Source organism: Kryptolebias marmoratus, linkage group LG19, assembly GCF_001649575.2.
Source record: "Kryptolebias marmoratus isolate JLee-2015 linkage group LG19, ASM164957v2, whole genome shotgun sequence".
Lineage (NCBI taxonomy): Eukaryota > Metazoa > Chordata > Actinopteri > Cyprinodontiformes > Rivulidae > Kryptolebias > Kryptolebias marmoratus.
Genome location: NC_051448.1, coordinates 20,558,010 through 20,570,513, shown reverse-complemented (window position 1 = coordinate 20,570,513; position 12,504 = coordinate 20,558,010). Strand labels below are relative to the sequence as shown.

Below are 12,504 nucleotides of genomic sequence, written 5' to 3'. Positions count from 1 at the left end.
GAGGAACTTTGATCAGGGTTATAGTTTTTAATGAGTAACAGATTTTACCTCACTGTAACTCTTAAAATTGAGCTGCAATAAGATGTTATGACATGTCCAAGTAGTTAAAGCTGTAAACTATAATTGCTTTTGGGGGGGTCAGACACTTTGATATAGAGTTATTCTGAAATGTAGACATCAGCAAATTGTCTTTAATTGGTTAGACCTCTGAGAAGCAAGTGAAAGGAAACATAAAAAGACTTGCTTTTTACTGTAGGTGGCAGAGTTGTTCCATCTTTATGCAGCTTTCACTATATCTTAAAAGTAAGAAGTGCAAATTACTTTCGCCTTTGCACTTTGTTTTATTATTAACAGCAGATTGTCATCAGCAGTTATAAAGTTATTTGATTTAGAGAAAAAAAATGAGTTGATAATGCTCTGTCAGCATTTTGCCCAGATCCCAACTAGGAAAACCAAGTTCTTGTTGGTGTTATTTACACCAACATTTTTATTTTTTATATAAATGGTACTGAACTTTTTAACTCTGGAACTATCGTGAAAAGTTTCTCACACTGTATATAGGTAACAATTTTTAAATGTTGGAATCTTAGAAATTTTGATAATTAAACTAAATGTAATTTGTAGTTTAATGTTCGTATGGTAGCTTAAAGTGGTATGACTGATGACATAACAGGCCTACCAGTAAGAGAAGGAAGAGGAATACAATGGTGTGGCTCACACTTCCCAAACACTGGTTGCTATGTATAGAACCAGCAGGAAGGACTTTATACATAGCAACAAGTTAGAGTTGTTGTTCTGTAGCTCTGTGGTGTTATGGGGAGATCATGCAAATTCCACACAGAAAAGCATCAGACGAGTGTCCAACACAGGACCTTCTAGTTGCTTACTGCACCATTCATACCACCTTATCACTACAACCACCTGTGATTATCAGAAAATAATTAAAACCCTCACACCAATATCTTAACAATTCTCTTCGTCAAGCTAAAATTGCACGACCAAGTTTGTGTAAAGGCCTAGCCAGAGTATAGATCCAAATTTGATAGTAAATGTATGTGGTGGCCTCAAAAGGGCTGTGCAGAAGAACTGTCCTCACAATCTGACAGATTTTGGAGCCTTTTTGGAAGAAACAGTGAAGAAATGTTTTGAAGTCTGGATGTTGCCTCCTAATGCACTGTTAAAGACTGTTGAGGATCAAAGGATGCCTCATACAAAATATTAGTTTTGACCAGTTGCAATCAGCTTATTTCGTTTTATTTTCACCCTAACAGACTTTTTTCCAGTTGAATTGAACAGGATATATAGGACATTATAGGTGGGATTTTTTAACATCATAAAAACAGCATTTTAGCAGGAGTGTGTAGACTTTTTATATCCACTGTACTTCAGTTTGAATGGTAATGGTGAAATGCTCCATTTAAACTTTATATATATATACACAAACCCCAACATATGTATTCTCTTCATTAAATTACATCAGTTATTTTGGAAACAAACAAAATAAAATCCACAGGCTTGTTGGTGAATACTTTAATTAAATAACTTTCATTTCTGTGTGTATAATTGTAATACTGCAGCAATCATTGCAGATGATTCTTCCTGTTCCAGCTGTGTATGCTCCATCCAATTTCTTTAAAAAAAAAAGTCATATAATTATTTTATGTGAGCATAAGAGATGAAATGAATAAAGTGTCTAAAGTCTTACCAATGGAATATAGAAACCCCTAGAAGCCCATACGATGATCTTATTTATTTGGCTTAATAGGAACCTCTGTTTTTATGAGAGATGTTATATCTGTAAACAAGATAAAGATGCATATCATATCTGCTTTATGACCAGCTTAAGAACAGATTTTTAGACTTTAAACTTTTAGTACAGAGATACTGAACAAAACTCCTAACCCTCAAAATCAATGAAGATGATAAGATCATCATTCTTGAGGTAATTGCGCCGCCTGAGGTCAAAGTGCTTGATAAAGTTCCTCCAGCCCCATGATTGGCTTCTGAAGCAATCACAGGACGAGTCGTAATTTCCCACCTTGGAAGGATTGTCCCAGAAGAACTTTCCATCTGACGCTACAAGTAACAAAAACAGAGTCGTTATGTGAGAATTGATCTGAACTCTGAAAAATACAGCAATAATAAATCCTGATTACATATCAGAAAGAAAAGCTAGGCAGATTAATGGGAGTGACCCTCGACTCTTGTGGTCATGTTTTACACAGAATACAAGACAAATGGTTCAAGGTGAAAACACTGCATCAATCAGTGAGAGAGAATACAGATGTACATGAACCAATCTAATTGTAGTTTAGAACTGAAAACGCTGCTCAGGTGAAAAGTGAAATGTCCTCAAGAATCAAAACAGAAGTCCAAAGGACCTATTTTAAACTTGCTAGGAATATTTTGAACAGCTAAATAGTCAGGTTTTGCAAACATACCTCAAGGCAGTTAAATAAAATTCAGGGTTTCCCCCAGAAAAGAAGCTAAGCCCGGTGGTAGGTGGCCATTCGCTGGCCGATTGCCGGCCGATCACCAGCCAATCGCTGGCAGACCATGATTTAGTAAAAAAAAGATTAAAGTTGACAGAAAAGTGGAAAATATAGCTATTTATTATGTGATATTGTAAGATATTTGTGCCAAATATTTACACAACTACAGTTTTACAAAAAGGCACTTTTGAAACACTTTTTAAAACAAAAATACAATTAAAATAAATACAAATTGTTTGCACCTAATTTGAATCCTAATTTCAGTCACATTTACAAATAAATTAAATTACCATAAATGAAAAAGTGCAAACAAGGCACCAACACACATCTCACGTCAAGGCCAATGAATAACAACAGAGAACTCTGAAAAACAGAGAGTTGCCGTACTGTACTGTGCTTTTTGTGGCACAGGCTGCATAATGGATCACTAAATGTAACAACAAAACATATCTAATGCTGAATTTAATAGCCTCATTTTACTGGTAAACATGGATAATATTTTCACTAAGTACAAAACATGCTTACCGTCTTCAGTCTTGTAAAGCCACCTGCTGAATTTCGGCTCAACTAAACATTTTTGGTTAAACCCGCTCGTTATGTTTATTGCTGTGGCTCAGACCACCTGCTAACTTGTGATTTCTCACAGAGGGATCATATAAATGATGATGCAGCCGAACCAGCTCCGCTAGAGCACCAAAATCATCCATTTTGAATGGAGTGCGGCACGCGCGGTTCACGCCACATCACCACGCAGGACCTTTGTGCAGGGGCGGGGACAGCGCGATTGCGTCACTGTTGGCACGCGCATCTTCGCGCAGTGAGGTAGATAAAGGTAGCGGTTTTTGGGGTACAGGTGGAAAAAAACGTGTATAAAAAAATGACGTATTTTTAATAAATAAGTGGAGCTTAGCCTGGCGACCCGCCAGGCTTATTCTACACTGGGGGAAACACTGAAATTATTGCAATTAGTGTTTTTTTTTCTCAAGTACCTGAGTCCAACTTTCTCAAATAAGAGTTCACAGATCAGCACTACAATATGCAGCCATTTAAGTAACTACTTTTATCCATTTTTATCATAAATTTCCCATTGAATTGAGATCAGGATTGTTTGCAGGCCATGTTACCTTTATGTTATCTTGTTCGCTCAGTGTATAGACAGTACTTACTTTGCCTCATGTCAGTGGTGAGACTGCGAGCGGAAGACATCCTCTGCAAAATATCTGGATCTTGGTCCATCACCACCAAGGTGGCTTGTCTGTTTACAGCTGGCCACTGCATCACTGCATCATTCTCTCCACTGGCAAGGTGAAAGTACACCCCTACATAGTTTCCTGTGTAATCAGAGTAACCAGACAAAGGCACGATGCGTACACCGTATCCATAACCTTCGGGGCTGTAGAAACGAGGGCTGTCAAAGGCTGTATGGATGGTAGCTGTTTCCATTATCTTGGAAAAGTTGCGAACCGTCCACACAGCGTTAGGGCAGCGCGTCTCAGTCAGACTGATGTCGTCTATGTAAATGCCTCCAGAGGACGCCGAGGGGTCGCCACGCACAGCTTGAAAGGCATAGCGGAATTTAACTCCTACTTCCATTGGGACGTGGGCGATATTCCATGTCTGCTCTGAATTCCCTGGGTAAGAAAAGGGAAGGGAAAAGATTGGGAAATCTGTCTATGTCAACATCTCTACTCCTTGCAGCTTCACTGTAACATGCATTTATCTCATTAACCCAATATTATGCCTTCCTTCTACTGATTGTTATAGCTCTTCTCTCCAGAGCATACCTTCACCTCTCCAGGCTCTCTTCCACCTGGTCCCTACTCCAACCTTAGATTATAACGTCATCTGCAAACATTGTAGTCCACCTTTACCTTACACAGTGCAACTCCTTTTGACCATCTCTATACTTCTTTATTAATGCTTTCAAGCAAACATGTCATGTGTAGAGATCTTTCTCTATATGAAACCATAAAGCTGCTCACAGTTTGTTACCTTACATCATAAACTGGCCTCAACAATTATTTTCTTTATCTTCAAGGCATGGCATATTAGCTTTATCCCTCTGCTGTTACAATGGCTTTACAAATCCCCTTTGTTATTAAAATAGATACTTCTTTCCATGCTTTATTCAGACTCTTAGTAAAGGTTCATCAAATAGGCTTTTAACAGTTTGCTGAACAACGCATTTTATGTCATGTACTAAGTTAGAACACAAACAAAATGAGAAAGGAGCCTTATATTCTGAACCAGTTAGAGCTGGGTTCACACCTGCAGGCTAATTACCTACTAGAAGTGGCTTTGTATCTAGCATACATTTTTTTCTTTTTTTTTTGTATACTCAGTGACAAAATGTTCCAGCATTAAATTAACCATTCAAAGCATTTCACCTCTGACTGCATGAAATTACCTAAGCCTTTTACATAAGCCTTTTACAGAAACCTAAAAATAACATAATTTGAATGTTATTTTTTAACCACCTGAGCATGTGTGCAAGTGTTGAAATGCATGAAGCCGCAATGCAAATCTGAAAGGCTTGGAGTATGAAAAAATGTCACTGTAAAGGTACAGATAAATACTGTGAATTATCTGTACTGATCATGTCCACTGCGTACCATAAAATGTGTGTATCTTTTTCATTCTTCGGACAGTGCCTGTGCTGTCATCCAACTTGACCCATATTATCAGCTTGTCTTTCGGGCTTCCAGTCATCTTATAGAAGAACTGCAGACACTGAAGCTTTCTTTTGGGGTAAAGTGTTCGGGATTCCAGCAAAGCAGACTCCTCAGGCTCCCCAGTCATGGTGTTGAAGTACATGAAGTACCCAGCATCTGACACATCAATAAAGCAGGACAACATATAAAACATGTACGGCGATGGAAAAAGATGAAAGAAAAAAATCCACCATTTTTCAGTTCGAGGGTTTTATGTCCCAGGACATAATAAAAATGATCTGGTCTTTACTAAGTTCTAAAATTATGAGAATCAAGACAATTTCCTTAGACAGCAAGACTTACATTTGCAAAATTGCACCTAAATGAACCATAAGACCTCTGGAACTATATCCTTTGGATACGTGAGGTTAAATTAGAGATGGCTGCCCATAATGGAGAACCATGTTTGGCAAAAAACAAACACAATACAAACACCTCATATCAGCTACTAAGCATGGTGATGAAGAGCTGATGATTTGGGGTTTTGCAGTCAACCTTTAACTCCTCTTTAGACCAAGGTATTTTCAAGTCAAATGTGAGGTCATCTGACTGATAAAGATTGATTTGAAACTGGGTCATACAATAGGTAATGTTTGCAAGCACAACAGCAAAACTACAAAAGAATGACTGTAATGAAAATGGTTTAAGGTGTCACAATGGTCAAAAGTCCACACTTTGACCTAAAATGTTGTGGTGGGACTTTCTGCAAACCTTAATGAACTCAAGCAAGGTTGTAAAGAAGAGTGGGCCAGCAGTCCCCCACAAAGATGTGAGAGACTGTAAAAGTTATACAGAAAACAACTATTCAATCTGATGAATCATGGGGTTTACTTTGTTTTTCATGCATGGCTTTTCCATTCTGGCTTTGTTAAATAACAGCTTGGAGGAATCTGTTGTATGTTTTTGTCAACTTGAGGTTTAGATTTTATTAATTATAGAACCTGTTAGACACCAGATCATTCTTATTATGTCCTGATATGTTAAACGTTAGAAATGAAAGAGGGTGCATTTTCTTTTCTTTTTTAAGACTGTACTTTTTTCTTTATAAATGTATTTTTTGTTGTATGAACTGTCATTTAACAGTAATTTAAATAGTGTTAAGCCACATAATTCAACTCTGACCTTTGCACTTTCCCAGAAGCGTGTGATCCTCGCTGCTCATGGTATGGACCCAATCGCCATCATCCATAGAGGATTGGATCATCCCACAGATGCTTGCATATTCAAATGAACATTGATCCAGGAGGGTGAGAGTGCCAGCTGAGGTACAAAAAAGTGAAAAATTGAAAATTTAGCAGACTTTTTAAGGAAGAAGTCCAAAAGAAAATAACTCATATAAAATACGTACAGCAGTTATACATCCGATTGAGCCTGAGGGTGTCCAACCTGCTAAAGTCAAGGTATTGGCCAATGATGTTGTAGAACTCTGGGATTTTGGTGGTGATAGTGGGAACTGATTCATTCTTATTGAAGGAGAAGGGCCTGTAATGCATGATGGACTCATAGTCGTATGCCGTGTTTTGATCGGTGATGAAGTCATCGTTATATTTGTTAAAGTTGTGCTCGAGTCCTACAAGAGATTTTATGGTTTGTTTGTTTTTTAGTTACTCACACCAGCAAAAGGAAAATATAAGGAAAACTTTTTAAAGAATTTTTGAAGTGAAATATTTAAACGCTGGACCATTCAGTTATTAGACACACCTGGTGTAACCTGGTCCAACCAGATGTCCACATAGTCGTCTCTGTCTGTGCGGGACTGTTCGTGGTAAAATCCCAGAGCATGAAGCAGCTCGTGCTCAATCACAGCCTTGTGGTCACAACCTGGTCCTAAAGACAAGATCTGACCATTCTGCTGGTCACCAACGCTGGAAAAGCACCTGACAGTCACAAGGACAACCAGACTCTTTTAGAACATTTTAAATGCAACAACAACACGAATCCATAGAAGATTTAGAAGCTTGTTGGTTAAATTAAAATCAATTACAGACAGTTACTTTTACAATTACTTGAGGGAGACAGAGTGACCTTGAATGCACATTTAATTATAGGTTCAGTCAACAAAAGGTCAAGCTGAATTTAGTCCATGGTTAGTTGATAAGACTTGCTATTAGTAGCATATTTTGCACACAGAGTTTCTGCCATACCCTCCTCTTTTTTCAAACTTGATGAAGGTCTTCTCTCCCTCATAAGGCTTGAAGTCGACACAAGACTTGAGACGATACATTTCAAACGCCTGGTGGACACAGCCTTTGGCATTCAGATCTGAAAAGTGACGTCACATTAGAGAACAGAATGTTTTATGATTTTTTTGGGAGTCTACTTTTTTTTTTAAATCGCCAAGTATTTTTTTATATTGTATTTTCCACACTATACTATGCACTGGCTTATAAGACCCACTGTAAATGAATGGTCCATTTTCAAACTTTTGTCATATACAAGGTGCACAGGACTATAAGGTGCATTAAGCGAAACAAAACAGCCCCGTCTTTTTGGAGAATACTGCATCGACGTAAAGGCCCCCACATACTCAGGCGTACTTCACTCCACGGAGGACTGCGCGTACTTGATGTGGACTCAACGTAGACTCAAAGCGGACGTCCGCCAGGCATACATGTACTCGGTGTCGCACAATAAACTGCCCGGGAGAAACGATGTTCACATCGAACTGTTTTGTGTGCGACACCAACTGCTCTCAGGTGAGAATTGGTGGCAGCATGCAGCGTGACTGCGCGGCTCACGGAGTACGCACAGTACGCCCAAGTATGTGGGGGCCTAATGCTGCAAGCAGTGCAGCTTTGTAGTTTACCAAAGTCGTACTAAAACATTATGACTTATTACATATAAAAGGTGCTTCAGATTATAAGGCGCACTGTCGTTTTTTTTTTAGAAAATTGAAGGCTTTTAAGTGTGCCTTATAGTCCGGAAAATACGGTAGTCTTGATCAGAGTTTTTGGCATCAAAAAGATTATCTATGTCTCCAAAAATATATAAAATCAACGTGTCTTCTAAAATAGGAATCTCTTTATATGACAATGTCAAAGCCTACTGAAAGAGAAATATACTGTATATAAATGGTAGCAGTTAAACATTAACCCAAACACTAAATGCCCTGTAAGCACAAATATTAAGTGAAGGTTTTGTAGTTGTGAGAAGCATTTTATTACACCTGTCAGCTGGTACCTCCTGTGACTTTTATTTTAAACTTAATTTTCTAAAGTGCAGGGCAACATTTTATCCATCAATCCATTTTCCCTACCCATTTGATCCCAATCAGGGCCACAGACAGTTGGTGCTTATGTCCAGCCATCAACGAGTCAACGGTATACACTGGGGTACGGTGGCCCTGAAGTGCAAACCACAACAACATTAATGAAGCACGCAAACAAAAAAAAGACGAAGCACGCAAACAAAAAAGGAAACACACAAACAAAAAAGGAAACACACAAACAAAAAACGAAGCACGCAAACAAAAAAGGAAACACACAAACAAAAAACGAAGCACGCAAACAAAAAAGGAAACACACAAACAAAAAACGAAGCACGCAAAAAAAAGACGAAGCACGCAAACAAAAAACAGAAACGCAATTACATTAACAAACCAGAAAAGGTAGGTCCGAGAGGGAGACCTGAGAAATCGCTGATTGGACGACACCACGTTCGAACCGGAAGTTTGGGCTTTTGCTCTTTCAGCGTTTCAGTAGGCATGAAGACAGTCAGCATGTATTGCCCGACCTGTGGAAAAGAGCTTTTTGAGGGCAGTCACCGAACTTTTGCAGTTGTTGTGGCAAGAGTCTTCAAGAAATGATTACCGATAACATACATGTCGTAGAATGTTCTGCAGTTAGATTTATATCATGTTTTGTGGTTTGATTCACGACAGGAGGTAGGGGAGGCTGGGAAAGAAAATGGAGGGAAAATAACCTCTGTTTTTTGTGTGTGTTTGTCTGTAAGGCGTAGCTGTGGCCAACAACAGCGAGTTAATAAAAACTGTTCACCTTCCACGAGAGTCGCCCTTTGTGTGAGCTAACGCATAACCAGGAAAGTGTTACAATATTTTCAACAAACGAGCTAAAACCGGAAGTTCAGAAAAACTTCCGGTTCAAAAGTGGTTTCGTCCAATCAGCGATTTCTCAGGTCTCCCACTGGGACCTACCTTTTCCGGTTTGTTAATGTAATTGCGTTTCTGTTTTTTGTTTGCGTGCTTCCTTTTTTGTTTGCGTGCTTAGTCTTTTGTTTGCGTGCTTCATTAATGTTGTTGTGGTTTGCACTTCAGGGCCACCGTACTGGGGCCACTGAGAGATGAACAATCATCTTCTCCAGCCGAGTTTCGAAGATGGGACCCACTTGCTGCGAGTCAACAGTGCTAATCATCTCTGTCACTGTGCCATCCGGCATCACTTTTACTGTGTAAAATGTTTTGGTAATCTATTGATTTTCACATTCCTTTTGTTGCTTCAGTAGTTTCAGTCCCAGAGGACGCTAAGAAGGCCCAAATTATGATAAGTCTTTCTGAAACTTTTTCAAATTTATTCAAATAATGCCTTAAGTTATGCCCAGCATTCATTTTATGTCCATCACTTTTATTTCACAACATCACCAGACGTAAATTGTTTTTCTTTAATCACTGGGTTGTTTACATTTATTTCTATGTTGTCCTTGCTTTTTATTCTATATTCAGCAGTGTTGATAACTCTAAATTATGTAATCCCAATCAGACAAAGTGTCTTACAAGTCAAAAATAACTCACCTAAGTCATCACCAAGAATGTAAGGAATTGGGAATTTCCATCGGTATCTTTTGTTAATCAGGGCATTTTTTGCATCCTGTGACATAAAAGTGGATTTAAAAAGTCACTTATAAAAAGCAGAATAATAAATTTTATCAAGCCTAATCAAAAGATATATATAAAAAAGATCATTATCTGAAATAGTAATTGCACTGCAGTTACTCAAGAGGAGCTGCCAATAAAACAATAAGGGAATGTTTTATTACATTTTTAACCCTCTCGTTGCCTTCGGGTCAAATGGACCGAAAGTTACAAGGGCTTCTCTACCTCTCTTCAGTTACAAGAGCTTCAGGAGGGTTAAATCAGCAAAGTGAGAAAATGCCTAGTTACAACTTACAGGAATCAAAATGTCTCCCTCGAAGAGGTTGGCATGGGAACCTGCCAGTCATGCAACATTATTTTAGTCAACCATGCATTTTGTGTTACATTGAAAGATATGAACCCATGAACCACTCATGCTTACCCTTGTTTAGGATGGGGTTCTCATCCTCACCATTCTCATACACCTCTGTAACCACATAAGATGGATCAGTGTTTTGTTCATCTCATGCAAATGTTCTTTATTTTAAAAGAAATCCCTCTATTTGAAATTTTCAACATACCATGTACCTCGTGCAAACGTGGTATCTGCACAAAAACAAAACCATGTAAGTCGATGCACTTGCTGGCAATAATGTTCATTAAAAACCATAAACATTTTTAGTACTTACAGTGTATGATGAGGCTAAAACAGCAAGTCCCAAAAATAAGAGCACTCTTGCCATTATCATACAGAATCTCAGCCTGTAAATGCTGCTCGTTTGGATTAAACGACGATGTGTTAGTCCCAGATGAAGTTTATGGTAGCTTTAAAGAGTAACTAAAGGACTTTGACTCATAACTGTTACTGATTACAGTAATTTTTTACAGTGGTACACTGCATGCCCTTATTTGTTTTTCTATTATCTGATCAGTAATGTCTAATTGCATCTCTAAATTCCACTGCAATTTAGCAGCAAAACATTATTCTAAATCCTGATTATTAAAGGTTACCTATTGATCACCTGCTGCTGAAGGTAAAAGGGTGATACTGTATTTCCCTTATGTGTTTGTTTGTCTGTACCATTAGCAAAATTTCACATGAAGCACTGAACAGATTTTATGAAGCTGTCACAAAGTATTCACTGAATGTACCTCTACAACTGACTGACCTTTGGAATTAATCCATTTCAAGATGGCCACCACAGCTAAGTAGTATTGCCAGCTGTCTCTTAACCCTTCTATGGCCTTCGGGTTAAAAGGGCTTCTCTACCTCTTTTGAGGGCTTCAGGAGGGTTAAAATAAGGATTCATCCCATATTTAAAACTAAAAAGATCCATTCCTTATTAGGTTGATAAGAAATGTTTTGACCCCTTTTGGACAGAAAACAAATGCAGGGCATAACTTTAGACTTCCTTTTTGTTTTCATTTTCTGCAAAAATGCTGAGCACTGAATGACTTTACTAAAATTTATTGAGTATAAATATATATTAAATATATATTATTTATATAAATAGTTAAAGGAGCCAAAAACTAGCTAAAAGCTAAAAGAATCAAAGCTCTAGCTAAAAGCAATAAAGTGCTAGCTAACAGCTAAAAGTAATAAAAAGCTACCTAAAAGTAGTAAAACTCCAGCTAAAACCTAAAAATAGCCAAACTGACACTAATTCATTTTTTTTAACTCTTCAACGTGGGCCTGTATATGTTTGCCGGGTAAAAGTTCAGTTGTTGACAGTACTTTTAGGGACCATCCACACAGGAAGGATCTTTTGCCTTGTGAGCACGGCACCATTTCTAGAAATGCTTTCATCCACACAGAAACAAAGTAAATGACCCAAAAACTCTGCTGTATCTATTGTATATCAGGCACGAATGTAAGTAAGTAAGTAAGCAAACTTTATTTATATAGCACCTTTCACAGACATAAAATCACAAAGTCCTTAACAGAAATGGAGACAACAATATAAAAATCAGTGAACAAAATTAACAAAAAGCCAGACTAAAGAGATATGTCTTGAGACTTTTTTTGAAAGAGTCCGTAAATTCGGAGCAGCCAAATGCTGAAGGGAGAGCGCCCCAGAGCCTCGGGGCCACCACCTGAAATGATCTGTCACCACGAGTTTTAAAATGACTTCTAGGTACCGACAGCAGCATCTGATTAGAAGACCTCAGAGTCCTAGATGGGCAGAGAGGCTTCAGAAGTTCTGATATATATTTAGGTGCCTCACCATGGAGTGCCTTAAAAGTTAAAACCAATATTTTAAAATGAGTCCTTAATTAGACTAGGAGCCAATACAAAGAAGCCAGAACATGAGTTATGTGAGCTGTTCTGTGAGTTTTAGTTAAAAGCCTGGCTGCCGCGTTTTGCACAGACTGAAGAAGTGCCATGGAGGATTTACTCAGACCCACCAGAAGGTCATTACAATAGTCTAAACAAGAAGAAATAAAAGCAATAAAAGCATGGACAATCATTTCTAATTCCTTCTGTGATAAAATA

General features: G+C 38.1%; 1 protein-coding gene across 1 annotated transcript; it reads right to left on the bottom strand.

The window, feature by feature from the left end:
- Window positions 1–1,263: 1,263 nt before the first annotated feature.
- Window positions 1,264–10,827, bottom strand: mep1a.1 (meprin A, alpha (PABA peptide hydrolase), tandem duplicate 1). Its single transcript, XM_017432376.3, has 14 exons — window positions 10,700–10,827; window positions 10,592–10,616; window positions 10,453–10,497; window positions 10,327–10,367; window positions 9,951–10,026; window positions 7,348–7,465; window positions 6,905–7,080; window positions 6,552–6,773; window positions 6,326–6,463; window positions 5,105–5,320; window positions 3,659–4,123; window positions 1,903–2,076; window positions 1,706–1,795; window positions 1,264–1,630 (listed from the first exon to the last, which is right to left on the bottom strand). Exons 1-13 carry the CDS (start codon window positions 10,757–10,759, stop codon window positions 1,746–1,748), a joined length of 1,806 nt encoding a protein of 601 aa, XP_017287865.1. The 5' UTR covers window positions 10,760–10,827; the 3' UTR covers window positions 1,264–1,630; window positions 1,706–1,745.
- Between the last annotated feature and the right edge of the window lie 1,677 nt (window positions 10,828–12,504).

Coding starts and splice junctions, on each gene's coding strand:
- mep1a.1 (XM_017432376.3), bottom strand. CDS start 10,759: ATGATAATGGCAAGAGTGCTCTTATTTTTGGGACTTGCTGTTTTAGCC. Junction 7,081..7,347: donor AAGTTTGAAAAAAGAGGAGG/GTATGGCAGAAA, acceptor TGTGACTGTCAG/GTGCTTTTCCAGCGTTGGTG. Junction 6,464..6,551: donor CAATCGGATGTATAACTGCT/GTACGTATTTTA, acceptor TTTGTACCTCAG/CTGGCACTCTCACCCTCCTG.